At 38.9% G+C, this 27,936-nt stretch overlaps 1 protein-coding gene across 1 annotated transcript in view; it reads left to right on the top strand.

The window, feature by feature from the left end:
* The window catches only part of NEURL1 (neuralized E3 ubiquitin protein ligase 1), a 926,303-nt gene that overhangs the window by 380,417 nt on the left and 517,950 nt on the right, over positions 1-27,936 (top strand). The window contains exon 3 of the mRNA XM_044056108.1: positions 27,020-27,341. Within this exon, the coding sequence (XP_043912043.1) occupies positions 27,020-27,341 (322 nt within the window). The remainder of the gene's footprint in view (positions 1-27,019; positions 27,342-27,936) is intronic.

The following is a 27,936-nucleotide window of genomic DNA, read 5'->3' as shown; positions in this document are numbered from 1 at the left end:
GGCAGTGGGGGCCCCTTTCTAATTTTCAGGGAATTCCTCCTAACTCACCAAATCAAACATGTTTTCCCACCTGTGATTCAGCATTTGCTAACTCATGGAGCCATAGAGCCTGTTCCTGGTTATCTGACAAGGACAGTATTTTATTCAAGAATGTTTCTGGTATCAAAGAAAGAAGCCTCATCGTGGTTAGTCCTAGATCTTTCCTTTCTCAATCAGTTCGTGAAAGTTCCAAAGTTCAGAATGCTATCTCATCACAACCTGTTATTCTACTTTTCAGTTTTTTTTGGAAACTTTAGATTTAAAGCATGTGTCAGCATATTTCAATAACCTCAGGTTTCAAACAATATGTTTCTTGGGTCTAGATTACACTATCAGCTCTCTGCATTACCCTTTGGGTTATCCCCTGTTCCAAAGGTGTTCTGTTCAGAGAGTGTCTAATTCAAGTGGCAATATTTGTCCTTATTTTGATGACTTGTTTATTTTTGCAGAGTCAGAAATCTATCGCTTAGGTAAGAGAACTCTTTCACAGACTAGGGTTAAAAGGAGAACATTCAAAAGACTTGCTTGGCTCCTTCTCACAGGACTGTATTCCTGGGGAGTCTCCTAGATACTTCAGTTTGAAGAGATTTTCTTCCACAGTAAAAAGTGGATCTATATCTATATCTATTACTAGATTTTTCCAATTAGTCCAGGTCTTCAGCAAAAGAAATTATCAGGGTACAAGGAGTCATGCAATCTGTAATTGTCATGATTCCTCTGGCCAAACTCCATATGAGAAGGATTCAGTAATATCTAAAACCTGTATAGTCCCACTCCCAACATCAACACTTCCTAAAGTTTTTTCCAATGTTTACAGTTTGTAAAAAAAATGGAACTCTTTTGGTAGCGAGACTAGTTTTATATGAATCCAGGTCTACCATTTTCTCTTCCAGCTCCAATACAGTCTGTCATGACAAATGCCTCATACTTTGGTTGATACAGGGTCTTTGAGCTCAAAACACACAAACATAAAAGAGACATCAGTTATAAATGTGCTGAACTCTCTCAGTCATCTGTGGTCCCCAGAACTACTGCAAGTTACTAGAGACAACACCACAATGTTGTGGTATATAGATGATGGGGCTCCTGATCTCACGCTCTGTGTAGATTAGCAATTCAGCAGAATTTCACTCTACATTGTCTTACATTCTGCCAGAGCAAACCATTGTTATAGACAAACTGAGCAGGACAAGGCAGACCCTCATGAATGGTAATTGAATCGGGGGTCTTCCAGGATTTGAGCCAGCTATAAAGAACACCTGAGATAAACCCGTTTCCATCAATTTATAATAAAAAGCTAGCAAAATTCTGCTTCAGGATATCTTGCAAAAAGGCCTGAAAAACATATGTATTCTTATTTTCTTGGATAGGAATGTTCCTTTATGCCTTTCCATCCCTTCTACCGATACCCAGGGTCATTCTCAGGATTCAGAAGGACTGTCCAAAGATCACTGTGATGATCCCCAAGACAGAAGAGGCTCTTTCATTTTTCTTTTTTTTTTTTTTTTTGGAAATAACCAAGGGGCAATTACTACAAGCTTCCTCACAGACTGGACTTACTCACACAAGACAGGGATTGTTTGATACACCCAAACTTGAAACATCTTCAACTACCTGAATAATAGCATTTCAATACCTTTTAGAGGACTGTTTTTTGAGGACATGCAGCAGGTATTAAAGGAGACAAAGAAATCTGCTACTAGGAAATCATAGTTTGTCAGAGGGAACATATTTTATAGTTGGTGCCATACTAAGAACCAAAACTCTTTTAAGGATAATATTTTCTGGCTCCACAATATTTGTGAGAGTTATTAACTTCTAGCCTCTCTTATTCCTCTGTCAAGATTCATTTGTCGGCCAATTCAACATGTCTGCCCATGGATTCCCCCTCTTTCAATGCATTCCAATGTCAAGATGATTTTGAAAGGGGTTCTACATACTCATCCACCTAGAAAACAGGTGGCTGCTTCTTTGGATTTAATTTTGTTTTGGAAAAATTAACTTTTACCCCATTTGAACCAGCTCACCAGGCTAATCTGAGGTTGTTAACTTGGAAAACAGTTTTGCTGATTGCTCTGATTCTGCAAGAAGAGTGTCTGAGTTGCAAGCTCCCATCTTGGATTAACTGTCTCTTGTTTTCACAAAGATAGGGCTTCTTTGTGAACTAATCATTCCTTTATGCATAAAATTAATCCTTCCATTATAGCTAAAGTGGCATCCAAGTTTACTTTAAGTCAAGCTATCTATCTCCCTTTCTTCTTTTCAGAATATAAATATGAGGAAGAAAGGTTTCTCCATACTCTGGATGTCTACAGACAACTCAGATTATTCTGTCTTGACAAGCCTAAAACCTTTAGATATTATGATCAGTTATTTATTTATTATGAAGGTAAGAAATAAGAGTAACCTGTGTCAAAGTAGACAATTTCCAAATGGTTGTCCATGCCATCTCCTTTTGTTATTTCCACCATCCATAACATATCAGTTCCAGGCAGGATCAAGTACATTCTACTAGGGCTTTGGTTCGTCAGTGACTTTTTGGAAAGAGGTCGGCTCAAGAAGTATTCTAGAGGCAGCAACCTCATCCTCTGGCTATACTTTTTTTACCACAAACTAGATTCTTTTTCCAGGTCTAAATTGGGCTTTCGTATGATCATTCTCCAGGACTCCTGGACCCTAATCTTTCCTCCTCCCAATAAGCTAGTGTATTCTATCCACGAATCTTAGGCTACTACAGCAGTGATTAAATGATGAACATAGAATAGTTGTGTAAATAAATTTACCATAAAAGTAGATGTTCAAATGATTACTACTACAGTATCCACTCCCTCCTTCCACCACCCCTTAAGTTTTGTTTGATTTTTATTTGCCAGGGAAAGAACACTGTTATATAACTAGAGTTGACCTATTTCAGGGATGTAGCCTACATCTTTCAGTCGACACAAGAACTTTGAATATCTTGGTACCCAGACTTCTGAATTTCTTCAGCTCTGTTCAACCTCTCAACAATCTGGGTGAGTGGAAGATGCCCTTAAACTTTGGAAGCTAGCCAGTTATATTGTATGCAGGATATAACCCATACAGTACAGCAAATGCTACTGCAGTAGTGATCGTATGAACATCTAGTGTTATGTGAAGTTTGCTCAAACAGCTATAGTGTATAAATAATGAGAGAAGATGTAAGACTACACATCTATAGATTCATTGGCTTTTTATTTCAGTGTATAATATCATGCAGGCAATCAAGCTATATAAAATACCTAAAGCGCATTGACAGAAGTTAAAGCTCCAACATTTTTAATGCATGCATATATATTATAAATTCCATATCATAATAAGCACAGTCTTCTTTATTTCAATGATAAAAATCCCAGAAGGTTTTCAGTTTGCAGTTCTACATTGTCAAAAGGCTTCCAAGAGCAGTAGCCATAATGTCAGTTTTAGTTTCACTGTGGCACTGCATTAAGTCCCAATGCCACATCACAGCAGTGGGTCAGGCCAAAGCAAGGTCCACTCTTACCATTTCTGATATCCACCACTTTGATGGGCCTGTGCTGTAAAACAAATACTCTGTTTAAACATCCCAGTATTTATTTTGAGTAGTTTAAATATGCATACAATGCAAAGAAGCCCAACAGGATCTAGTCGAGAATTCTCAGTGAACAGGGAGGGGAAATAGTTACACCATTAACTACAAATAATGTGAAAAAAATGGTATTGCAAGATTCCTGGTGACTGGAAGAAGGCTTACATACTTCTTCACAGGACTGGCTGCAGGATGGAGTCTGTAAACTATCCTCTTGTCCTTTTGCCTTCAGTTGTAAGAAAAGCTATACAAGTACTACTGAGAAACTGATACCTACTAATACCAACTAATACCTGGAAGACTAGGGTCACATGTCTCAAGAAAACAACAATGCACTACAGAATGTCATACCAAATAAATCTGTTATCTGGTTAGGTAACCAGGGCATTAGATCCAAAAGGGGAAGTGGAAATGATTATATCAACTGTAACAAAACATTTCATGATGCACCTACAGCTTAAAGAAGTTATAGTAAAAGAATAAATCCCCAATAATGTATTTCAAAGCACAAAAAAGTGTCCTCCTTGCAATAGTATCATAACACAAAATCATAACCTTTTATTTATAAAACCACAGTAGACAGAAAGCTTTTCTCATGTATTTGTGACAACTGTATGGATGCAGAGATGGTATCAGTTCTCTTTTTATTGTGACCAATCTTAGAAAACCAGGTGAGATGGAAAGTGGCTGTAACAGGAGATTGTGAACCAGATGCTGTCCTCTGAGCGTGAGCTGTCAGCTTTCTTCATTAAAATTAACCTAAACGTTTCCTTAACCCCGGCTTCTTCTCATGCTCCTTTTCACCCAGAATCCATTGCAGGTTGTAGTAGTACTTGTAGGTATAAACTTGCTGGAGAGAACTAACTACTTATTCTGGGATGTTGCTGAACACTGATGCAAATACAAAAGTACTAACACTGAAAATGTTGGATTTAAAAAAAAATCTCCATCATTTGTCAGTATGTATGTTGTTCTATCAATCTGTTTTCTGAAATATGCAGAGGCAGTTCAACATTAAATAGGGCACGACTGCCCAGGTATTGTGCAGCTCTACTTTATTACAGTAAATGAATACAGTGCTTTTACTTCTGGGCCTTCAGGTTGTATGCACTGATTCATTTTTGTTGGTTAAGAAATTGATCACCCATTAGGTAGAGAAATAATAATTTACAAAGAAACATTCTCTGAGACTTGAAGTCCATACAGCCTTAGGGTACACACGCAGTTTGATTCAGACTCATTTAAATTTCCACCAGATGTAACTACCAGCCAGGAGCTACATTTTAAACAAATAAACAAAATAATGATTTGTCACTGTCGGAAAGTTTGTTTTTTCTACCTTCACAGTGCTTTAATTTATTTCTGTCTTCTGTTTTTGGCCCCAAACACTCAAAAATGAAAAAAAGGAAAATAATCTAATATAATGAAAATACAAAAATAAATAAATAAATGAGAACTCTGAGTGGGCACATTCTGTCTTATTTTTCTGTGGTTTTGGCAATTAAGACTTTATTTTATTTATGTTTTACTTTGCTGGAGTTATTGTTTAACTTGGGCTTGGAACTAAGGTAATTTGTACTCCCAAGTTTGACAAATTGTATACAAAATGCTGTGTTCTGTTTGGGAAGAATTTTATGGCAGATTATACCATCAGTCTGCTTAATTTGCTCATGTCCTAATAAACTGCTGATTTCAATTCACCAAAAGCCTTTCCCATTCCCTCAGAAGAATGTTTTTTTGTATGTACATTGCATTCTTGAATGCCATCACCATTTTAACCTTGATACTTCTAAAGATGGGATGTTCCAGTTAGTCATTAGCCTTTCTGTGAAAATATTGTTTCCAACAACCTGCATTAAGCCATCAAGAAAGTTTAAAGAAAACTAAATTTTTTCATTTATCTTTTTGTCAGTATAGTACTATTTTGGATTGTACAAATTCCTTTAATACACACAGCGTATTGCTGATGTCTTCTATCTGCCTGTTTTCAACATTAAGCTCTTGAAAGCTCAGTTAATCTTTCCATGTCCTTGTAATGATGATTTTTTTCCAGAACTGCCAGCACAATTCTCAGTGGTGTTTTCCAGGGGAAAGAATGTTTTGTTTTTAATTGCTGGTGCTTCATCTTTTGTGCCCCCATCACCTCAAAAGCCTTCTTTACTGCTCTTTCACACTGCTGGCATGTTTAACCACAGCTCTTTCTATTTCTAATGCTTTTCTGGACTAGAAGATCTGGGATAGTCTGTGATATCATAGGAAAGGAAACCAGTTACAGAAGATTATCCTATAACTGTCAAGGAGGACAGAGTAAACTTATCTCAGCTAACATTACCAGACCCTGTGGTAACAGCTTGTTTTTGTAAATTCTTAAAACAGACTTCCATCACCAATAAAAAAATGGCTTTTGCCATTTTTAAGGTGATGGGAAGATTATTTATAGAACTTGATCTAGGATTCTAAAATATCTATTTAGTCCTTGCTGACTGAATTTAGTTTATAAAAGGTCTTTTATCCTAATGAGTTATCAACAAAAGTTTGTTCTGGGACCTTGGTCTTACATTTTTATTAACAGTCGTGGGAAGCTTCTGTTATTGCGTTATTCCGTACTTCTATTACCACAAGTAGAATTACTTGTAAAAACTACCTATTTATATTTTCAATCCTGTTGCTCCATAGTCAGTTCACAGTTGTGGCAGAGCTGTGCACTCCTGCAGGATTTTGAGACTTAGTAATTTATTATTACATTTTTTCCACAAACAGCATTTCTGGTAAATTTCTGTATACTCTGGTGCCTTAAACTGTAGCAGAAGGACAATAGTGAGAGAATTGTCTCTGCTCCAGTTTGTGTTTCAGTGCTTTTACATTCTGCTTATCTTTTACCTTCTTAAAGTTGCATTCTGTGTCTGCCCTATCCACCAGTAACACATTAAGATAAGTTTTTTGAAAGACCTCCAGTATTGCCTTTGATTTTATGCCTCTCTAGATGGCCTGCTTGTTTTTTCTCAACCCTGCACCCTTATTGTTGCTGCTGTTTTATAGTAAGGCTGGGTCTCTGGCCTCCACCCCTTATGCTAATCTGATTTCCAAAGTCCCTCCCTCCCTCCTTTCTTTGCTGTAGACTGTTGCATAAGCTATTTATGTATCTTTCCACCCACTGTTTTCCATAGTGCCATGATACTGAGTGTGCACTCAGCAAACCAGTGCTGGTCTTGAGTAAACCTCCTTTATTACTTATTGTGTCCTGCTCATTTCCAGGAGCACAGCAAAGCTTGAAATCCTAGTCTAGCTCAGAGCAGCTAGTTAAGAGTCGAGTGACAGTACCTACAGATTTAGTTGAATTCAGTACTGTGTAACCATTAAAGGTAGTAGATATTAGTGCTGTTTAGTATAATCTGCTCTGATAAAGTACCTTTAATAGCCTTCTAATGCCAATATACCACCCTCTTTTAGCTCACATTCAAAGGACGGGACAGTATGAATATGCAACTTCTTAACTTCTGTGTAGCCAGCTTGGTGGGCATGGGCATCTTGTGACAATGTAGCAACTGTCTCATTTTTACTGAAAACTACTTAATCCATAAAGAAGCAGAAACAATATGCGAGAGGTGCACTTACACCATGACACTGGTAGCTAAACTCTTGCATACAAGTCCACATCAGGTTGTTGAATCCATGCACACAACACCCACCTCATATAGTACACAGCACACACACACACACACTAACATATGCTGAGGCCCTTAAAAGCAATCTTTCTAAACAACAAGGATTGCCTAGATCACCTGTTGTCAAAGCTTTGCTTCAGGAACCCCAAAGGCACTCAGAAAAAAACAACACCTAATAGCCATGCATACTGTCCCTCTCAGTGAAGCCCCAAACATTAAGCCTTGAAGGCAATCAAACACATTTCCCAGAACTCTTGTCACACGGGACTCTATTGTAAGGTATACTAATGCCGCTCTAACCAGGCTGAACAAAGAGAAGATAACTGAATCTTCCAAATCATGCACAGACTCAAGTCATTATGCCATAGGTACCAGCATGATTTCATCATAGTCCATGTGGGTGCAAAAGACCTGAGATGTACTTCCCTATACTATATTAAGAGAAACATTATGGAGCTCTCGGACTATAGGCTGTCTTAGGCTGGTATAAGCCTAGCATTAAGAAGCATGTTACTGTCACTGAGGATGCTGCCACAAGAAGCTCACAATAAATACAGTACTTTGACCTACTGGAGACACTTACCATCCAACCTAACACACTAAGCATGGGAGACTTTAATTACCCCTCTGTACACTGGGAATTTTATACACCCTCAAATCTACAATAGATTCCTGGACTTCATAAATAAAAAAACACCATACAACCACTAGAGGCTGCAACATATTGGGCCTCGTGCTTACAAATATGTGAGAATGCTGCATCCCCCCAATGTCTCATTCTCCCTGGTAAGGTCTGACCATAAAGCTCTCTCCTTCAAAATTCAAAATCTTCTCTGTAATCCCATTAAAATCAGTAACAGTCAGGACCTGTTCCAAGGCAAATTACCTTTTATTAGATGATGGATTATAAAAATTCAATGCCCCTACAAACCAAGAGAACACAGCATCCTATGGTGAATTGCTGTTAGAAACTATGTACAAATATCTCAGTGGCTGCATTGAGGCTGGTGCACCTACCGTAAGTAAGAACAGGACTAGCCTTGAACAAACCACCCTGGTTGCATCCCAAAGTAACCAGGATATACAACAAAATTAAATAAACAATTACGTCAAAAATCAGGAAGGCTAATTCCCATAAAAGCAGAAGCTCTCTCATCAAAGTAAATAGGCAACTAAGTGGGCTAATTAGGTCAAGCAAAGCCAACCTTGAGGTTATGATAGCCTCCCAGGTGAAAGATAACCATAAGGCCTTCTACAGCTGTGTCAGAAACCTCAGGGGCAGCACACAGCAATATGCTGAACTGGTGGTTAATGGTGTAAAATTCACTGTGCCTGATGGTATAGCAAACATTTTAGCAGACAAATTCAGTTCCAACTTTACCCCCTCTCACCCCCAACCATCCCCTCAAAAATATCCTCAAACATAACCCCTCCAGCTGTAACTGGGTAGCTTCTACTGGCTGCAGTCAGTAAAGCCAAGAACACGGCCTCAGTGGGCCCTGATAACATCGCCAGATGCCTGCAGAATTGCCTAAAATATGACTTTTCAGGACCCCTGGATTGATTATTTTTCTATAGTTTTAAAACAGGCTGTGACACCTCACCACTGGACCAGTAATCAAGGAGCCTCAATCTCACCACTGGCATCAGTGGGAGATGTACACAGAGAGGATAACAAGTACACACACAGTATTTCCAGAAGCAGCTCTCTGCATCAAGTGCAATTTCCGTTAAGATCACACAGAGACCCAGTCAGTTCAAGGCTGGTTTCTCCCTTTTTCTCCATTCTCCAGATCCCTAATAAGGCTCCCCACTGGCACAGCTATAGAGTTGAGTCCATAGCCAGGGTTTTAAGCCAAGTCCTCCAACACTCTCTCTGTCCAACCAGTGCTTCATGTCCCTGCCCAAGTACCTAACACACACACATGCCAGGAGATTTGTTTTACACACACACACCTGGGAAAGGCTAGCATAGATTTACTAGCTATGCCCCCTTCTGCCCAGACTATAAGGTAGTTATCACCACCACCAGAACCCCTTATCAGCTACTTTAATGCCCTTAACAAAGGGTGTCCAATCTTACTGTGTAATGTTACTATTAATACAAATGGTAGTTTGACCAAGAGCGAGGCTATTAAGAGTGGCCCACAAAGTGTCACCAAATACATATGCAAATAATCTCAGAACTTAAATATCTATAGGCGGATCAGCCACAATGAAAGCTTTAAATATATTTAATAATAAATAATAAAAGAACAAGACAATACTAAATATATATTTACAGTGGCATCAGAGTTTAAAATCACAAGAAATATTTAAAACAACATTGCAGGACTGTGTCAAATAAATGAAGAAAAATATATAAACTAAGCTTTGCTATATTCTTGACTATATCTAAGAGAATTACTAAACCCTATTTAACTTGCTTAAGAGCAAGGCAGATGTGGTGAATGGATCTTCTTTAGTTGTTGTCAGGTCAAAGGCAGGATACAAAATGCTGTCTCACTCTAAGAGAGTTCCCAAATTAATATCTCAAATATTACTGCTGGGATAGCTTGCAGAATGGCATCATTTCTTATCATCTGACTCAATCCCAGGTGAAACCCCCACTGCTGGAAGCTAGCAGTATTTAGCATCTACCTGTGAAAATGCACAGACAACGGTTTTTCCTCAGATCTTTGACAGATACTGGAAGTCATAAAACAAAAAACACCTCCAAGACAATACAGAAAGTTCCCTAGTACAGGCAGTGTGTCTCCTTGCTGCATTGAAACTGAAAGATATCATCTTTTATTGCGTAGCCATAAAGTAATTTAATTTCAGCTATGTTTCTAAAATTTACTAGACTGAGGTTAACCTCCTGTATCCCAGTTTCCACTGTTAAAATATATACATTTAAACAGTTACAGTAGCACGTGTACATTTCTGTTCTATTCCAGTAGGGTATGCTGTGGTTACATTTTAAGCACAAGCACTTTATAAAATATCTTTTCAACACACATGCCTGTACAAACCTAGTTTGATATATACATGACATACAGTTCTAATACATTTGTAACACAAGCATCTTATATGAATCATGTTAATATTCACAAATGACATATAATTATTTACAAAATTCCAGATAGCTGTGCTGGTGGCACCTCCTTTGTCACACCGGCTTTGGGCCACATGGATGGAGGACTGCAGTGGTCATTCCCCCTTCATAAGGGAGGGCCTTTAACAGATCCTGGAAAGTACAGACCTTTAGCCTGACTAGACTTATTTGCAAAGCTATGGAATAATTATCATGGAAATTATCAACAAGGACATTGGAGATCTCCAGACATTGGATCCATCCCAATTTGGATTTGTCAAAAGAAGATTATGCTTACTGAATCTGCTGAACTTCTTTGAAAAGGTAACCAAGGCAATGGATGATGTCTACCTAGATCTGGCTAAAGCATTTGATAAAATACCTCACTCGGGCATTGTCAACAAACATATGTAACTAGGTATAAACCCTTTTATAACAAGCTGGATAGCTACCTGGTTCACTGATAGTACCTAGGAGGTTAGAATTGGTGAGGCCACCTCCACAAAGAGGCGAGTCAACAGTGGCATCCCCCAGGGCTTTGTGCTGGGTCCAGTCCTCTTTGGCACTTATTTCTCAGATACCAAAGCCAATGTCATTTTGCAATATATGTGAAGTATAATGTTTGTCATGTTAATATAATGTGATAACTTTTATATGAATGTAAATTTGCCTAGGTCACAAGTGATAATTCAATAAAGGTGTTTGAAAAAAGAAAGACAGTGTCAAAGGCCTTTGGCTGACCAAGTTTGCAGCTGATTGCAAACCGGGAGCAGTCATTGACACCCCCCCCCCCCAAGAAGACAATACCTTTCAGAAAGGTCTAATACAAACAAATGCTTGGTGCCAAAGCCATGGCTTAAAACTCAATATCAAGAAATACATTATAATACCTTTTGGGAAGTTTACCACCCTGGGTAACTGTGTCAGCAATAAAACACCATTAAAAGTAGATTCACTAGTCAGGGATCTATCTGGGAACTCATGTCGACAGTAACCTAGCCTTCAACTAGCATGTGTCCAAGGTAGTAAGAACATTCTTCTGTACTGTTTAACTTATAAGCAAGGGCAAGGAATCTTAAGTCCAGAGAGTTCATCATACCACTGTACTTGGCCCTCATCAGACCCATTATAAAGTATAATGCCCCCTTCAGTATGTACTTGACCAGACACATGCAACAATTAAACATCCATAAAGGTTTGTTACAAAATGAATACAGGGAGTAAACGCAACATCCTACACTGATCATCTCAAAGCCCTGTCTTTTTACTCAGAATCATACAGACTTCTGGGAGGTGGTCTTTGCCTGGTAGACAGGGCATTTCTGGATTTTGTTTTGGTGAACCTTTTGCAGATCTGCAAAACAAACAGCATCAGAACTACTAGATTAAAATACCTAAATTTTGCTTTTGACATAAAAAGGACATGCTGGAGAGTCAGATATGTTTCTCAGAGAATTCTCATTGTTTGTAATAGGTTTCCCAGCCACATGAAATAGAGTTTCTCCCTATCCCACAACTTGGACAAATGGATGGGTAATTGGAAATACACCTCTGGTCAAGCTCCTATGTCTCTGATGGACAGAGGCAGTCAGTAAATCACCATCTATATAAATCAAATTTGTGGGTCACATTTGGGTTGCACAGCTAGGCTTATAAGGGCCCAAGTGGTCATCAGCCCAGAATGCAACTATGAAACAGGTTATATGAACACCAACAAGGAAGGGGAACATCCTTGCCTCAATCCTTAAAAATGTGCAGATTATAAGGTGGGCAATGGTCAGAGAATAAGTCAGTGGTCAAAGCCATGCAGCAGTGATATTCACTGTAACTTGAAAAAAAGACAAATACAAGGGGGTGAATTTTCTTTGAATGGGAGGAATGCCAGGGGGATGTGATTGGCGGTTTAACATTTAAAGTGCAATGTGTTGTTCCACTGTAAGAGAGGATAAGAAATGTGATGGAATATAAGGGTTCTGCCTCTGGTTGTGAGGCATTTCACTGATAAAGACTTAGTGGTGTACTAACTATGTGTTAACTGATGAAATTGGCAACTCATTTGCAGGACAAAGCCGTAATGAAAGTGGTGTACAGTGCAAAATCTGAATATAAGATAGGACTGATTTGTAAGAAAAACAAAGTAGGCTGCAAAAATGGGTATATGAATATTTGGATCTATATTAGAAGACCGAAGACGCATTCTTTCGAATGCGTCTTGGTCAAACTTAAAAGGCTGAAAACACAAAATATAGAAGCGGCTATTAAGCAAATTCTTTCCCTGGGAAAGAATTCACTTGGCCGCTTCAGTACTTTGCCATTTTCAGCACTGTAGTGCGGTCTCGGAGTTGGTATATTTAAGTAAGGGGGGTGGGGGTGCAGCCCCCCCACATCGGGGGGTGTAGGGGTTGAAGTCCCCCACTTAATGTAATGTTTGAAATTGATTTTTATTTATTTATTTTTTTGTTTCAACAGCGATTTTTTTTCCCTTGGAAAAAAAATCACTGTTCTGACACTTCAACATTGTAAATTTTCGCTTACATAGGGTCGATCAATCACCGTTCGCTTTTTTAAGCATTCGGTGATTTAATTTAGACCCGAATATTTAAAGGGGATTCTTATATAAGAGAAGCTTGCTATGTTTCAACCACTTAGTGCCAAAAATGGTCACTTTATAAAATGTTTTCTGTGGTACTGATTGTAGTTTAATGCAGTTAATAAACATGTTCAGACATATCAGGTCTTTTCTGCTGAATGTCCTGCAATACACTTCAGTGGGATGTAAACCCAAGTACTGTGTAATTACCCTCCAAGCAGGGGAATGTGGAAGAAAGAATTTCTGTAGCTAGTCAGGTAAGACTTGTAATAAATGCCGGGCAGCAATTATATTTCCTAATGTGATTTTATTCACTAATGGGGAACAGCATTTAAAATTCAGCAATTCTGTTTTGTGTTCATGACAGGTTTATGTTTTGACTCATTTTAAAAACTCAGTTTATCATGTATACTGCTAAGAATCATGTCTGCAACAGATGGTCAGTTTTCTAGGTCAAGGATTCTATTATGTTCAAACAGTACTTTGATGTATACAATAATCTGCATCTGTCATAATGCTGCCAAAAATGAAAGTGCACCCGTTTCCATTATAAAAGATCTTCAGTGATACTGCCATTGGAAGTTACAAAGTAAAATGGCTAAGAGAAAAGCTGTTCATTTTTGCCTGTTTTTTTATCTATCTATCTATCTATCTATCTATCTATCTATCTATCTATCTATCTATCTATCTATCTATCTATCTATCTTTACCGGGAATGTCTGAAGGGGGTTGATCCCAATTTCAGCAGAGGTCTTGGCAGAAAAGCTCACTCTTGATTTACAGTGGTGGTTGATTAAAGATCTGTGCTCAACCAAATAAGTCCACCTGATGTACTTGAGGGATCATGTCAATGGCTCTGCTGGACAGAGGCACAGGGAATTAATCTAAGGGGGTGGCGAAAGCCAACACACTCCAGCTAGGCTTATAAATGCCTTCAGGCAGATAGCCTAGTACCTACCTACCTACCTAAGATAGATAGATAGGTATAGATATATATATATTTTTTAAAATGTAGGTGATGGAAACAGTTATCTATCAGTATTCAAGCCAGGATTTCTGGTAGCCCTTTCAAATGTAATGTTTATGTATGGTTTTCTAGAAGGAAATGATACAGTCGTAATTTTAAACAAGAAGAGGAAATAATGCTGCTAAAAATAATGACTGCAGTTTTCAGCAGTTCTAAAAGAAGACATGCATGTTTATTTTATAACCATGCTTTATGATGCAAAGCATTAAAATGTCTTGCTGCACCTTAGCAGATAATGCAAAATGTGCTTTTATTATCAATGAGCATACTAGATGGCAACGGAAAACTGACAGTTTTACATCCTTTGAATTTTGTTAAGAGTAAATGTTATCACTTTGGAATTAAATTATAGAAGAGGCCTTAAGGTAAAAGGCAGTCTTCATGAGTGCAAATGCTACTATGCATTTTTGATGATCTGTGATACTTTTGCTTCAGACCTTCAGTACTATCATTTTATGATGGGGATTCGGAATGAAGCTTCAAAAGAAGTGTGACGTTGTAAGAAAGGCAGACTTGACCCTTGGATTCAGAAGTGGTTTGCACATCACAGTAACTGAATTTGCCCTAAGGGCACCCAGGGTGGTGCTGAGATACACTTCATGTAATTCCAAAAGACCATGAAATGCTGTGACTCATATAATGTGCAAATAAAAGTATAGTGGCATGGAAATGAGCAACATTAGTAAAAGGAGGGTAATGTTGAATTAAAATTAAATTAAACAAGTAATTCATAAGCATATATGAGCTGCATGATAAGAAGCTAACACCAGAGTTACTGACCACAGTAAAGTCATGGGTTATGGGAAAGAAATCACAAGAATATGTACATGTTAGTTGCTGAGTGAATGTATATCTATTTGAGGCTGAGGTCACTGCCAGTAGTCACTGAGGGGTATGTTGCCACCCTAGGTGCTGCTGAGTCTGCCACACACACCACAACCCTGAAATAGTGGACAGCTACCATGTTTATAGATCAGAATATACAACTGTGTAAATGAGGCTGAATAATACAGTTAGGCTGTGTTATACCATGCTTGGACTAATCATACTCTGCATCAGAAAGTAGCTACCCAGACAACAGATTATTAATGGCTGAGCACAGTTGTCATTATATGCACAGGTGGGAGGACTGTATTGACAGGTAATGTGTGGGTAGGAGTGTGGGTTAATGGTATGAGAAAGATTGTGAATTATACATGTATGTTCTTGGGGTGTTACGGGCACTGGAGAGGGAGAAGGTGGTGTCTCTAGTATTGTGTGTCTGAGCAGTGGTGGATGGTGTTGATGTCTGAGTATGAATGTGCATGTGCACAGCTCCAGCAGATGATGCATTGTCTGCGAGGGGGTCTGGTATGCATGTCTTATGCAGCTGTAGGAGATCTGTGCATCAGTAGATTACACCCCCATCCACAATGGCACACTCACCTGAGAAAGTCATAGGCATCATTCACAGCATGCACAGATGACAGAGTGCTCTGTGAGCATGAATGGCAGGATGTACTATGGGTGATCTCAGCACAAGCACCCCATCAGCATCTGCATGTATAGAGTTCCAAGATGTCCTCAATACTGGATGGTGGGAGGAGTTGGTGGCACTATGAGTCCAAGACCAATCTCTCCTCCACCTCCTGTGATGGCCTTCGCCAACTGAGGTGGAGATAGACTGGCCATGAGAATTGTGACATCTGCAGTGTACAAATACAGTATGGTGGCTTTGCATAAGGCTGCACATATGTCCCAGGACTTCTCACAAGTTATTGGTCTTGGACTGTCCTTGTATAATGGTCAGGTGCAAACACTGAGTAGCAGCCCTAGAGACACTCATAACTGTGCAGTGATCATAGTGTGGCCAGCCACATATACACTGACCTCTTACAACTCAGTGGAGCTGGCAGCATCCAAGGGTGACTCTACTACTAAAGATGTGGGTGCTCCTGGAATTGATGTCTTGGTCACATTATGTCTTACTATGCTGTCCTGGGTCTGAGGGTTTGGTTGTGCAGGCACAGGTGCAGTGTCAATGGCAGGGGGATGGGATATGGCCATCACATTACCAGTGCCTATCACTGACATGATACCCCCCTCCCCACTCTGCCAGGATTTGGCTAACATTGCCATTGGCCCCAGGCAGTTCCCTGACATCAGGTTGTATATATCTATAGTGGAGTAACCTAACAATACAACACCTGTGAAAATACATAAGCAAAACCAAGTCTATGAATGAACCTCTCATTAACATCTGCAGCCCAGTGAAAGTCATATTGCATAACAGAGAGCTGAGGAATTTCTAAAGCTAATATACATTGGGTAGACTAATGTTGTACTTATAATCCTGATGTTTTTGTAATAACAAAGAAGCCATACTTGTTAATTGTATGTGCTTCAGATGGAAGGATACTCTGGATAATGCCACATGCTATAACTCATCCACTTGGGGCATCACAAGTTAATATACAAAGTGGTGTATACAATCTAGCACCCAAATCCAGAACTCCACCATGAATATTGGAGCTGTCAGGACTCACAGACAGAGATGCCAGGAAGTCCTTCTTTCTGTCAACAATAACTCTGTCAGTGGACCCCCATCTGTGGCCTTCCACTCCTGTGCCAGGAAGTTTGTCTTTGTGCTTGCATACACAATCATTTGGGTGACTGTGGATTTGTTTGTATGTCCTATTTTGACCAGTGACAGCAGGGTTTTCTCATAAAAGGTCTCACTAAACAGGCACATGGAAGGCCTGGTCAGATGTCTCATTCCAGAAACTTCATCAACCATGCTGATAGAGGGCCGGCAGCACAATGTCAGTCTATTTTTCCCTAAGGTGCCATTCACCTTCAGGCATGAGAACCTCTAATATCAAATAAACATAGAAGTCATTCGGTGGCCTACCATGCCCACAATATCCCCACCTCTGCAGCACAAAAAATGCCCAGTGTTGACATGACCCCTTTTTACATGTCACCTGCGATACAGCAGGAGCCATGAGTTTGAATGCCATCCTTGTGGTGGCAGTAGTCATAGTATGTTTATGTGTGCTGCTTTGACACATTGCATGGAACATATTACTCTAAACAGGACACTTGTGCAGAAGCAAAGATTTATCTGGGACAGCACATGTCTCCTGTGTGTCTATGGGCCACAGTAGCAAATATGCAGCTTCTAACTAAACTGCAGACGGATGCAAGTGCGGTAAAATGCATAATTGTATAGCCCTGAACTTTGGAAGAGCTACAAGCCCAGCAGTGGATTTGCCTTCCACAGTTTGACAACCTTTGTGATGATGATATATTCACTGAATACCAAATACTAAATGTCCTGTCCCACTGTGTACTGTACTGGTATATGACCACTGAGAGTAATGTATCTGCAGAATAAAAGGTAAGTAGAAGCCTGTGCCAAAACTTCTTTCAGGATTGCCTGCAATCCCCTACCCTAGCACAATGCACATATGTCCCCCTATTTGGGTATATTTTAAGGTCCCATCCACCACAACAGTCCCACTCCAGACATACAGCATTGTGATAAAGATATAGGAAGAAAATTCCTGCACATAATACAGAGGACTTGGTAAAAATTTCCCTTAAAGTAATCTCTGAAGCAGCAAGACATTTGTATTTGTTGTAAAATCCACTGGAGTATCAGATGGGTAACCTGACATTCTCAGTGGAAGTATAGGGATGGCCTCACCCTGTAAATGCATACAGACACACACTCTCTTCCCCACACCCGCAATCTATAACAAGAGGAGATTGCTAAGGATACGGGGATAGAACAGTCATGTGAGGGCTCTGTGGTATGATTCTGAGTATGTGGTCTACTATATACATGCCTCCTGGGGTCTATATCACTTCAGCAAAGTGACAGTTCTGCGAACAGCATTTCATTGGAAATGCCATTCATCAAATTCTGCTAATGTGGGGGGCTGCACCCACATACCCCCCTGCTAATTATGTATACCAATTCCGAGATCGCACTACAGTGAGTAAAGGGCAAATTTCCCAATCCTCACTGTACCACGATCTCAGTATGATCAGTTTGATGAATGGCATGTTCAATAGGAGTGAACCACAAATGCCATTTGCTGAACTGATTTTTCACTGAAGTGATATAGACCCACCTCCTGAAGGCACAGGTGGCAATCCTTTGGCCAAAAATCCCTCTCCCTGGAAAAATAATAAGTACTGCGTCACTACCCCTCAGCAGGCAAACATGAATTACTGGAAGGTCTAACATTTTACTGCCTGCATCACAGGTATAACCCTGCTTTATAGGGCACCACAGCATACAGAGCAATATATGTCAGTTATACAGAATGAAACATAACACTACTTGTGACTCTTGCATATCAACTGTGAGTGGAACACACACTGTCCTCAGCTCAGTCTAGAAATGTGTGTCCTACATAGTAACATACACATCATACCATACTCTTTAGCAATTAAACTACTATGTTACATCACCTGTAAGTGTCCTACCATGGCATACACCCCTAACTCTGTGCACATTAAACCAACCAGTATCCACCTGTTGTCAGTGACATCCATTAACTCAGCTCTCTACCCCAGCAGAGTATTACATAGTTCAGCAAATAGCAGTCAGTTAGAGCATATTTCAACACAAAGTACAAACAAAAATGTCCTCAGTCACAGAACTCTCTTGACTGGTTGTCTGTCTCTCAGAGGTTCTGCTTACTTCAGTAGATCAACAGTCCGGTGATCACTCTATGGACAATAATTGCCATTGCTGTTTTATCATGCAGTTTTACAGATCTTAGCAAAGTCACAATACTAATGAGCCTATTTGATTGAATATTCCTGAATGACAATTTTATCTCATCTTGCAATTAAACTATGCTACAAGACTTGGTCAACACCATGCACTCACATGAGTACCTGAGAGAACAATGCACATACATTGGGGGTCATTGACCCAGGCTCAGTCATGGGGAGAACTATTGTCATATTATTGTCTGTAGTGGTGTTAATGCTCAGAAATAGAAGCATATGTAGGTACTGTGCTGCTTGCTGGTATAGTCCTAACATGCTATAGTTCCCACCCATCTACTATCCTGACATGCAGTTCTTATGTGTCATCATTACTTGTGTCACTAATGATGTGCTGGAAGGTGTGTATTACATATCAACAGTAGCAGCAGTTGTGGATGCAATGGAGCTACCATTTTTCTCTGGATTGTGAAATTCTAAATAGCTGTATCTTCTGAAGGTATTGAGGGAGGCAGGACTCCCAGGTGGTGCTCCAAAGGTTTTAAAATATTTCTGTACTTTTTGTACAGAGACCACAAGGAGTGCCTGCTGGGGTCTGCTATGAGGGTCCAAAGTATAAAGTAAATGACTGATGCAAACTTGCTAGGATGATGACTGCTGCCACTGGCATCAGCCACTTTGATGAGCAGTACAGGCATTAATATAGTGACCTCAGAGGGCACCATTGTGACGTTCTACATTAATCGGAAGAAGAGGTCAAAAAGATGGAGGACAGATTACTGCCTTCTTATTTCAGTCGCATGGGCCCAGGTATAGTTAATTTATAATACATGTCTTTCTTGTTCTTCTTTCTTAGCTCAGGATCAGATAGCAGAGATTAAGCTCCTGTACTGGAGGAGACAGCAACATCTCTTCAGACATAGGGGTGAGTATTAACCCTGTCATGTTATTATTAGTTATGCGTATCACCACCGCATAGTATCACTCACTGCTAAATTATGTAGAGGTATTTATAACAAACGTAAATAAAATTATTATATACTGCCTGATACATCCTCTATAAATATGCATGTGATTACTCACATGTGCACACTACATGTTCAGGTAACCCTCACATTCCATATGTGCATACCTAGCTTGGTCTGACGGTACACCATGCCCACTGTCACATGGTGCCTGGCACTCGGAGATCTTGGCATAGTAATGTATTGTAAAAACTGCTACAGACCAGGAGGAAGTACAGCAGGAAGGGTTTGCACATCTTAAATTTGTGTGCATCATCCCACCATATGTCCATGGAGGTGCAATTTCCCGCAGACATACCACACTGCCATTCATGTTTTATCACTCTTCTATACTCTGGTGCATAACAACTTACATTACCAAGCTAATGCTGATAGCTGACTGTGTTGCTAACAGTTGCTTGTCTGCATTTAGTACCCCACTGACATAATATACCAATTGGGCTGCACATATACTAAACCAAGTGCACATGGCATGTCTTTGTCCCTGTTACATACAACATGGGATGGTGTGGCGTTGTGGTTGAGGACTGGGCTCCCAAGTAGAGTTATGTGAGTCTGAGGCTGTTAACAAACCACTTGGTAGACTATTTGAGTCACTCAGCCATCATTTATTCAGCTAATGGATGACTTCACCAAATCAGTTAACCAGACAGTGCTGTGGGGCAATTGGAAGTTTAGGCAAGGCTCATTAATAGTCTCCTGGAGTCCATGCCTAGTAACTACGAACATATCCACATGCCGTCTAAGGCTTGTTATGGCCAATGTCATTGTTCTGCCATTGTTAATCTCCTTCCCAGCAGAGCCCAGTGGGTAGAGCAGTCACAGTGGTGACTGACCTCTTCCTGAGTCTAGGCACAGCAGTGCAGGCAGGAGTTACGTCTCCACCATGTCATCCATTCTACTCTTCCCTCATCACCACTTCTCCTACCTCTGTCAGTATGTCCAGATGTCCATTCTCCACCCACTTCTTTGTGTCAGCTCCTCTCCTATTGTTTTTTGCCTGTGTTTTATTTTTACATATATTCCCCAGTTTCCATATCTCTACCCTCCTTCCATTCCCTGACTTCTCTGAAATTCTTCCCCATTTACCCTTCTTGACAAAAAAAAATACCCTTCCTCCTCCTCACTTCCACGGTTTGCTTCATTGCATCCTTGTGTATGGTCCTCTGCTTGCTCACCCACCTTTCTGGTTTTCCTCTTCAAGTATCTCCTCCACATTGAATGAATAAACTTCGTAAGAAAGTTACTTGAAGACACATATTGTAGCTCATAGCTATTTTCATAATATCTGTAAGTTGCTCTTTGTAATACTCACACTCACGTGCATGCTACATGCTACATGCTCACTACTGGCATTTGAGAATTCTCTAAAAGCAGTCACAAAAATAGCTCTCTTCCCAGTGGCATGTCATTTACATAAGTGCATTTCTTAATTAGTTAAGGCTCTGAGTAATAAATTTCTTACTTTTAATTGGTAATTATCTTCAAGCCATATCCCCACCTTTCAGCAACTCTGTGGTAAAATGCTTGTTTCTGGATCTGCGTGTGTGTGTGTGTGTGTGTGTGTGTGTGTGTGCGTACGTGCGTGCGTGTGTGTGTGTGTGTGTGTGTGTCTGTGTGTATATATATGAACCAAATGTGAATAGCATGTATTAGTTCTAAATGTTTCTAATTAGTTCTTGTCATTATTTTATGTATGTTGTGTTTCTGAGATCTTGTATCTTTACGAAATTTCTGTTTTCTGATCAATTAGATAATTAAGCTATTTACTGTTTATTTAATTTACTTTCTCTGTGTTATATTTGTTTCTTTCATTAGCCAGAGCATTATATCTTTCTGCAAAGATGACTGTATTGAAAATTTATTGAAGTTTACCTCTTTAGTCTCATCTTTTCTGCATTCCTATGTGGGATACATTAATTACGTTGAACAGATGTAAGATTCCAAAAGATCAACCTCAAAAGGCTGAGCCACAAAAAAGTCGAAAAAAATAAGAAATAAATGGAAACACATTCTATGCAGGGGTGCAACACCCACTGTACTACTAGCTACTTATATATACCGACTCTGAGATCGCACTAAAGTTTGGAGAGGGCAAATAAAATAGTTTTTGCAGTAGTGCAGTCTTGTACAGCAAGCTACCAGCTTTTCCTACTGCTAAAAAGCCAGTAACATATAGGTCCCACATTTGCAGTTTCACCTTTTGAAGTTGACCTCTTCACATTCAGTATTAAGTTAATTCAACATAATGAATGTCTGCTAAATATATTTAGTTACTGTTCAAAAAAGTGAAAACTCATATGAGCGAACGTGTTTACTGCTATAAAAAAAAAGTGAATGCTTCATATGAGTGAACCTTCTTTCAAATGAAGTTTTGGCTGGCAGCCTTTTGTATGAGATTGCATTGCAACAGGGTAAAGAAATTTGCCCTTACCCTACTGTTGTGCAGTCTTGGAGTTAGTGAATATAATTAGCAGGGGGGTGAGGGGGCGCTGGGGGCCTGAAAAAACAATTCACTTTACTTTTGCATATTTTCAATCATTTTAGATTTACTCTAAAATAATTGTTCTTTTTATGATTGCTGTTGTAAGCATTCAGTATTTCATGAGACACTCATATATATCTATATCTACCTATCTAGCTGTCTATATATATATTTTTTTCTTTTTGGGGGTGACAGAAAATAATAAAGGCATTCTCTGTCCAGTAGACATTAATACCTCATTGCTGTGTAAGAAGTAAAGAGTCTTGGGAAATACTTCAACAAAAATTGAAGTAGTGGATTAGATCAATGCTTTTTTTTTAGGTATTGATCTAAGTAAATTATTTGCCCACAACATAAGATCAATGTTTTTTTTTCAGGCATTGATCTAAGTAAATTATTTGTCCCCAACATAATAAATGGTTGGAAATCCTAATACCGTTTTTGGGTTGGGGTGAATGCAAACAAATAAATCCAAGCATCTTTTCAGGTGTAGCAAATGTTTGACAAAGCTAGCTTCTTCAGATCTTATTCTGACTAAATGAATTATGTGAAAAGTGATATCTAAATTGTAATAGACCAAAAGTACATTGTATAAAAACAAAACTTGAGCTTTATGTAAGAGAAAAAGCAGCCCAACACCCTCCATCAAACACTTTTTATTTTATAAGCAAGGTTGACATTGCAAATGAATAAAGGCTAAGATGAAATTCTGCAAATTCCCTTTTGCAGTACTAGCATGTGTTAAATTATTCTTTCAGTGGAATTTATCTGATTGGTCTACAATAGTATGGTGAAAATGTTTTTAATGCATGGCTGCTGACTGAAGCTACAGACAACATAACTGAAATATTTTTCACTGATTTAAATTTATTTACAAAATGCTAGGGCCTGGAACATACCTCTCAACTGTACATATTTTTGCAGAATGTCCAAGTTTTTGGCTAATATTTTTGGTCTGCTCCTCATAAAATATGTGGTTTTCTGGCAAATAACTTGGATGATCTAAGGGCTGAAGTTACTGAATAATGACATGCATTTGAGTTTCAGAATTTAAATCCTTCAGAAAATGTACATTAAAACAAATCCTATTACTCGAGCAACTTCCAAAGTTTATAAGAGCATTATTTAAGATATGCCCCTATTTTTGGGTCTTTGTTCCCCCTATTTGGTTGGGCTTTGTCCAAATTTCTTGGACTAAAAGGTTGAGAGGTATGCCTGAAGATAATAATAATTAATACTGTGAAGTGTAGGGATCTAGGTCTCTTGTAGTGCCTCCAATATCCTTATATGCAGATCTCACCGATTTTTATACAATAACAAATTGGAAAAAGATGTACTGCAGACTGAATTTTCTTATTGTAAAGGCAAGGTATTCCATAGCGAGGACAAGCTAGTAGTAGGAAGCTGGATTTATGTTAAATCTGATGGGCTATTCTTCTATCAACATGGATGATTCTCATGCATGCCTCTCAAATGTTCCTGGTTTGGCCTTATATTTTTGTCATGTCTCTTGTAAAATGTTTGAGTTTCTGGAAAATTGCTGAGGATTATAAGCAACCAATAATGCAAGATAATAGAGTTTTATATTTCTTACTCTTCAGAAAATGCACATTGATACAAAACCTGTAATTGTATTAACATTTTAATAAATTAGAATAATATTTAAAAAAATGTCTGTAATTATGGGCCTTTGCCCCCCCCCCCCATTATTTTTGGCTTGGTCCAGAATTTTTGAGCAAAAAAGTTGAGAGGTGTGATCTTATGTACTGTGGCAGTGATGTTCTGCAGGAATGAGTAGACCTACTAAGATGGATGAAACTACGAACCTTTGCTTTCCACATTTTAATCAGATTAATTTGTCATACAAGCTACTGCACTGTTTTCTTAGGTGTTCGATACAGCAGACAACAATCTCACTGACCAGCCCCATACTTTATAGGAAGAGTTGTCACCTACCACTCCAGTGACTGGAGATTAGTTAGTAATCTTAGTGCCAAAGGACCAGCTGAGAAGAGGACACAAGTTGTTAATGATCCATAATTTTTTTTGCTATCTGTTGGCTTATTGCAGCATGTATATGTGAATGAAAGGGCATAGACAGACATCTGAGATAAGAAGTGCAATGAGAAGCATGCACATATTGATGGCTTTGCATGTAAAGTGCCATATGACCATACGGGGGTGTGCAGAATTATCCAACACAGCAGTATGAGAGAGACATGTGAATCCAACACCTTTGCCACTAGATTGTACAAACAAGGTAGTGGGCAGTGAATGGAATTCAGTGGCTTAAGGATGGGACTACAAAAAGAAAACAGGTATTATCACATAAGGCATTCTGTTTTTCAAAACTAGTTGAGAATATACTCCAAGGACAGAGACTCCTAAGTCAGCATTGGAGAACTGAGACCCTGAAAGTTGCATGGACCATGTTGTTTGGTCAGAGTCTGCATTATCTTGGCCAAGGACACTGAAACAGGAACCCCAATGTAACGTATAGCCCCTAATACTGTGGCCAGGCTGTAAAATAAGGTAGATAATACTGTTGTATTACTTTTGGCCTTTCCGGATATTCATCCTTTTGCCTAGGGCTATTAAACTGTGGAGTTATATTTCAGATTCCAAATAACTTCATTTAGGAAGTGTGGGATGGCCAAGCTCCCATAACATATGCAGGCAGAGAAAGTAGTCCCCCTCAAAAAATGTTGTTTGTTTTGTTGGTGTGTTTAAGCTGTTGTGTTTTTCAGTTTGTTAGGAATTTTGTCATTTCCTGTACACGCTCAGATGCCAGTCATCAAGTTGGATGAATTTTGCATGCTTTTTATGGTTTCTTTTTTAATGGGCTCATTGTTGGCACATGACCCGTAAACTGCCACCTCAAGTTCAAAAGTACATCATGGGGTGCCTCAGTAGGAATGTAATGTAGGTATACATTGATTTATACATTTTCACAATATGGTATTCAAACACAGAATGTATTATAAACAAATGCACAGATAGTTAAAAATACCTATGTGTTTAAATATGTGATATTACTATATGAAGTGTTAGAATGTGTTCTTTAGTACGATACCCACTTCAAGCATTATGGAGTATTGGTTAGCAGTGTTCAGAGGAATCATGTTATCCCTGTGTCAGATGTGACTTGAGAACCATAAGTTAAGAGACACTCTGATGTTACACTGCCATCTGCACGAGTCAATTGACAACATTTTACAGACTTTACAGGAGGACATGATAAATGAGATGCAATTCACAAACCTGGAAAAGGAAGTAGAGTTATTCACGAGTAATGGAATCCACTGTTATGACAATGAATGGATCAGCTAATGCAGCTTCAATTCTCACATGCATGGAAAGATTCTGAAGGCAATCTATAAATCCAGCTAGTATAAAGTCAGGGATACGGAGTGAGGTGAATAAGTTTAATTATTTCACATAGTTAGGAGGTACACCATGAGCAGATATACCAGTGTTATGTTTTCCATGATGTATCAGTTTAATGTTTTCTATGGATAACTGCATTTAGTACAATGGTAGTATAATCCTTAATCGTACACAGAAACAATGAGAATCTCAAGCCATAAACAGAGGTGGTTAGAGCAAAACATTAAGACAAACCACATTTTCCTCTCAGTCTATTGAGTAGCTATTCGGACTAATCAACAGCTGTGCACACAGTGTTTTATGATATTTATGGTCTTCAGTTTCATTCAGACTATATTTTATTGCTTAATACGAGTGCATTGGAGCTTTATCTCTACCATCACCACTGAAGCTTTAATGCAGTAGGGACAGACATCTCAATGTGCATGGATATATTCTGTAGGATAGTATATCACTGTTGGCCTTAACAATATGAAGAAGAGTTATAGCATAGTTCCTTTCCATAAGGGTGCTGGTCTTTGTACCACTATAGCAACTACTGCCCCATTCCCCAAGAATATATACGTAGTAAAATCCAGCTAGTATAAAGTCAGGGATACGGAGTGAGGTGAATAAGTTTAATTATTTCACATAGTTAGGAGGTACACCATGAGCAGATATACCAGTGTTATGTTTTCCATGATGTATCAGTTTAATGTTTTCTATGGATAAATGCATTTAGTACAATGGTAGTATAATCCTTAATCGTACACAGAAACAATGAGAATCTCAAGCCATAAACAGAGGTGGTTAGAGCAAAACATTAAGACAAACCACATTTTCCTCTCAGTCTATTGAGTAGCTATTCGGACTAATCAACAGCTGTGCACACAGTGTTTTATGATATTTATGGTCTTCAGTTTCATTCAGACTATATTTTATTGCTTAATACGAGTGCATTGGAGCTTTATCTCTACCATCACCACTGAAGCTTTAATGCAGTAGGGACAGACATCTCAATGTGCATGGATATATTCTGTAGGATAGTATATCACTGTTGGCCTTAACAATATGAAGAAGAGTTATAGCATAGTTCCTTTCCATAAGGGTGCTGGTCTTTGTACCACTATAGCAACTACTGCCCCATTCCCCAAGAATATATACGTAGTAAAAGAACTATGGGAGAAATGAGGTATATTCTTATAGTGCACAATGCAATATGGTACAAAAATGCTGTATATATTGTCAGTGGAATGTTTCAGTTCAAATTTTGAAATGGCATTGAGGCTCATATGCATACTTGCACTGTCTACATTATGTAGCCTGTCTGAGTAGATCCATATGTAAGTACATATGTACAGGGGGGGTGTACTTGTGTGTCTTTATGTTTTCATACAGCGTATACTATGTTCCACTGCTGTGTTTTCCCTTGTAGATTACAAAGAAGCAGTGTTGTTGGAGTGGTGCATTAAGGCTCGGTTTCACCACAAAGGACCCTTCAAGGATTAATCCTGACACTCTACCTAAATATGCTTGCCCAGATCTCGTCTCTCAGAGTGGTTTCTGGGCTAAGGCCCTTCCAGAGGAATTTGCAAATGAAGGAAACATCATTGCATTTTGGGCAGATAAAAAAGGACGAGTATTTTATCGTGTTAACGACTCTAGTCCAATGCTGTTCTTCAGTGGCTTACGGGCCTCAGAACCACTGTGGGCTTTAATCGATGTGTATGGTCTAACTCGTGGAGTACAATTGTTAGGTGAGTAGCACTTCTCAGACATTTTTCTGATAATATGAGCAAACAATTGCTTTTAGTCTGCATATTATAATTCATAAGAAGTAGACTTTTTCTAGGGATGGCATAACTTTGATTCAGATTTGAATTCTGGAACGTGTTCATGACGGCAACTGTGACTGATCCTCTGAAACCATAACCACAAGTCATAAGTCAGTATAAAAGCAAGCTAATTGGTGAAATATAATGCATCAGTTCAAATGGCTAAAGGTGAATTGAAAGAATTACATTTGATTGAATTTATCTAACTGAAAGTGTGGTTTACTATTCTAAACAATATTAATACTCCTTTTTGTTTAAGAAACCTGTCCTGAGATGTTATGGTCTTGGATCTGTCTTATAATGATAAAAGGCTGTGAGAGTAAATCCCCTACTCGGGTAATTGCAGCATTCATTTTTAACTAGTATAAGTCAAATAGTTTCACTGTATTGACATTTATTCACTTAGCATTCAGTCTTGTACAGTAGAATCAAATCACAAACATTCATCCGACATGTGGTTTAGTCTACCTCTGATATGCTTACAGATATTGTAAAGCCTCTTCCTATAATATATACT

Source organism: Protopterus annectens, chromosome 14.part0 (genome assembly GCF_019279795.1).
Source record: "Protopterus annectens isolate FY-2018-M chromosome 14.part0, PAN1.0, whole genome shotgun sequence".
In the NCBI taxonomy this organism is placed as follows: domain Eukaryota; kingdom Metazoa; phylum Chordata; order Ceratodontiformes; family Protopteridae; genus Protopterus; species Protopterus annectens.
This window is presented reverse-complemented; position numbering and strand designations above follow the sequence as displayed.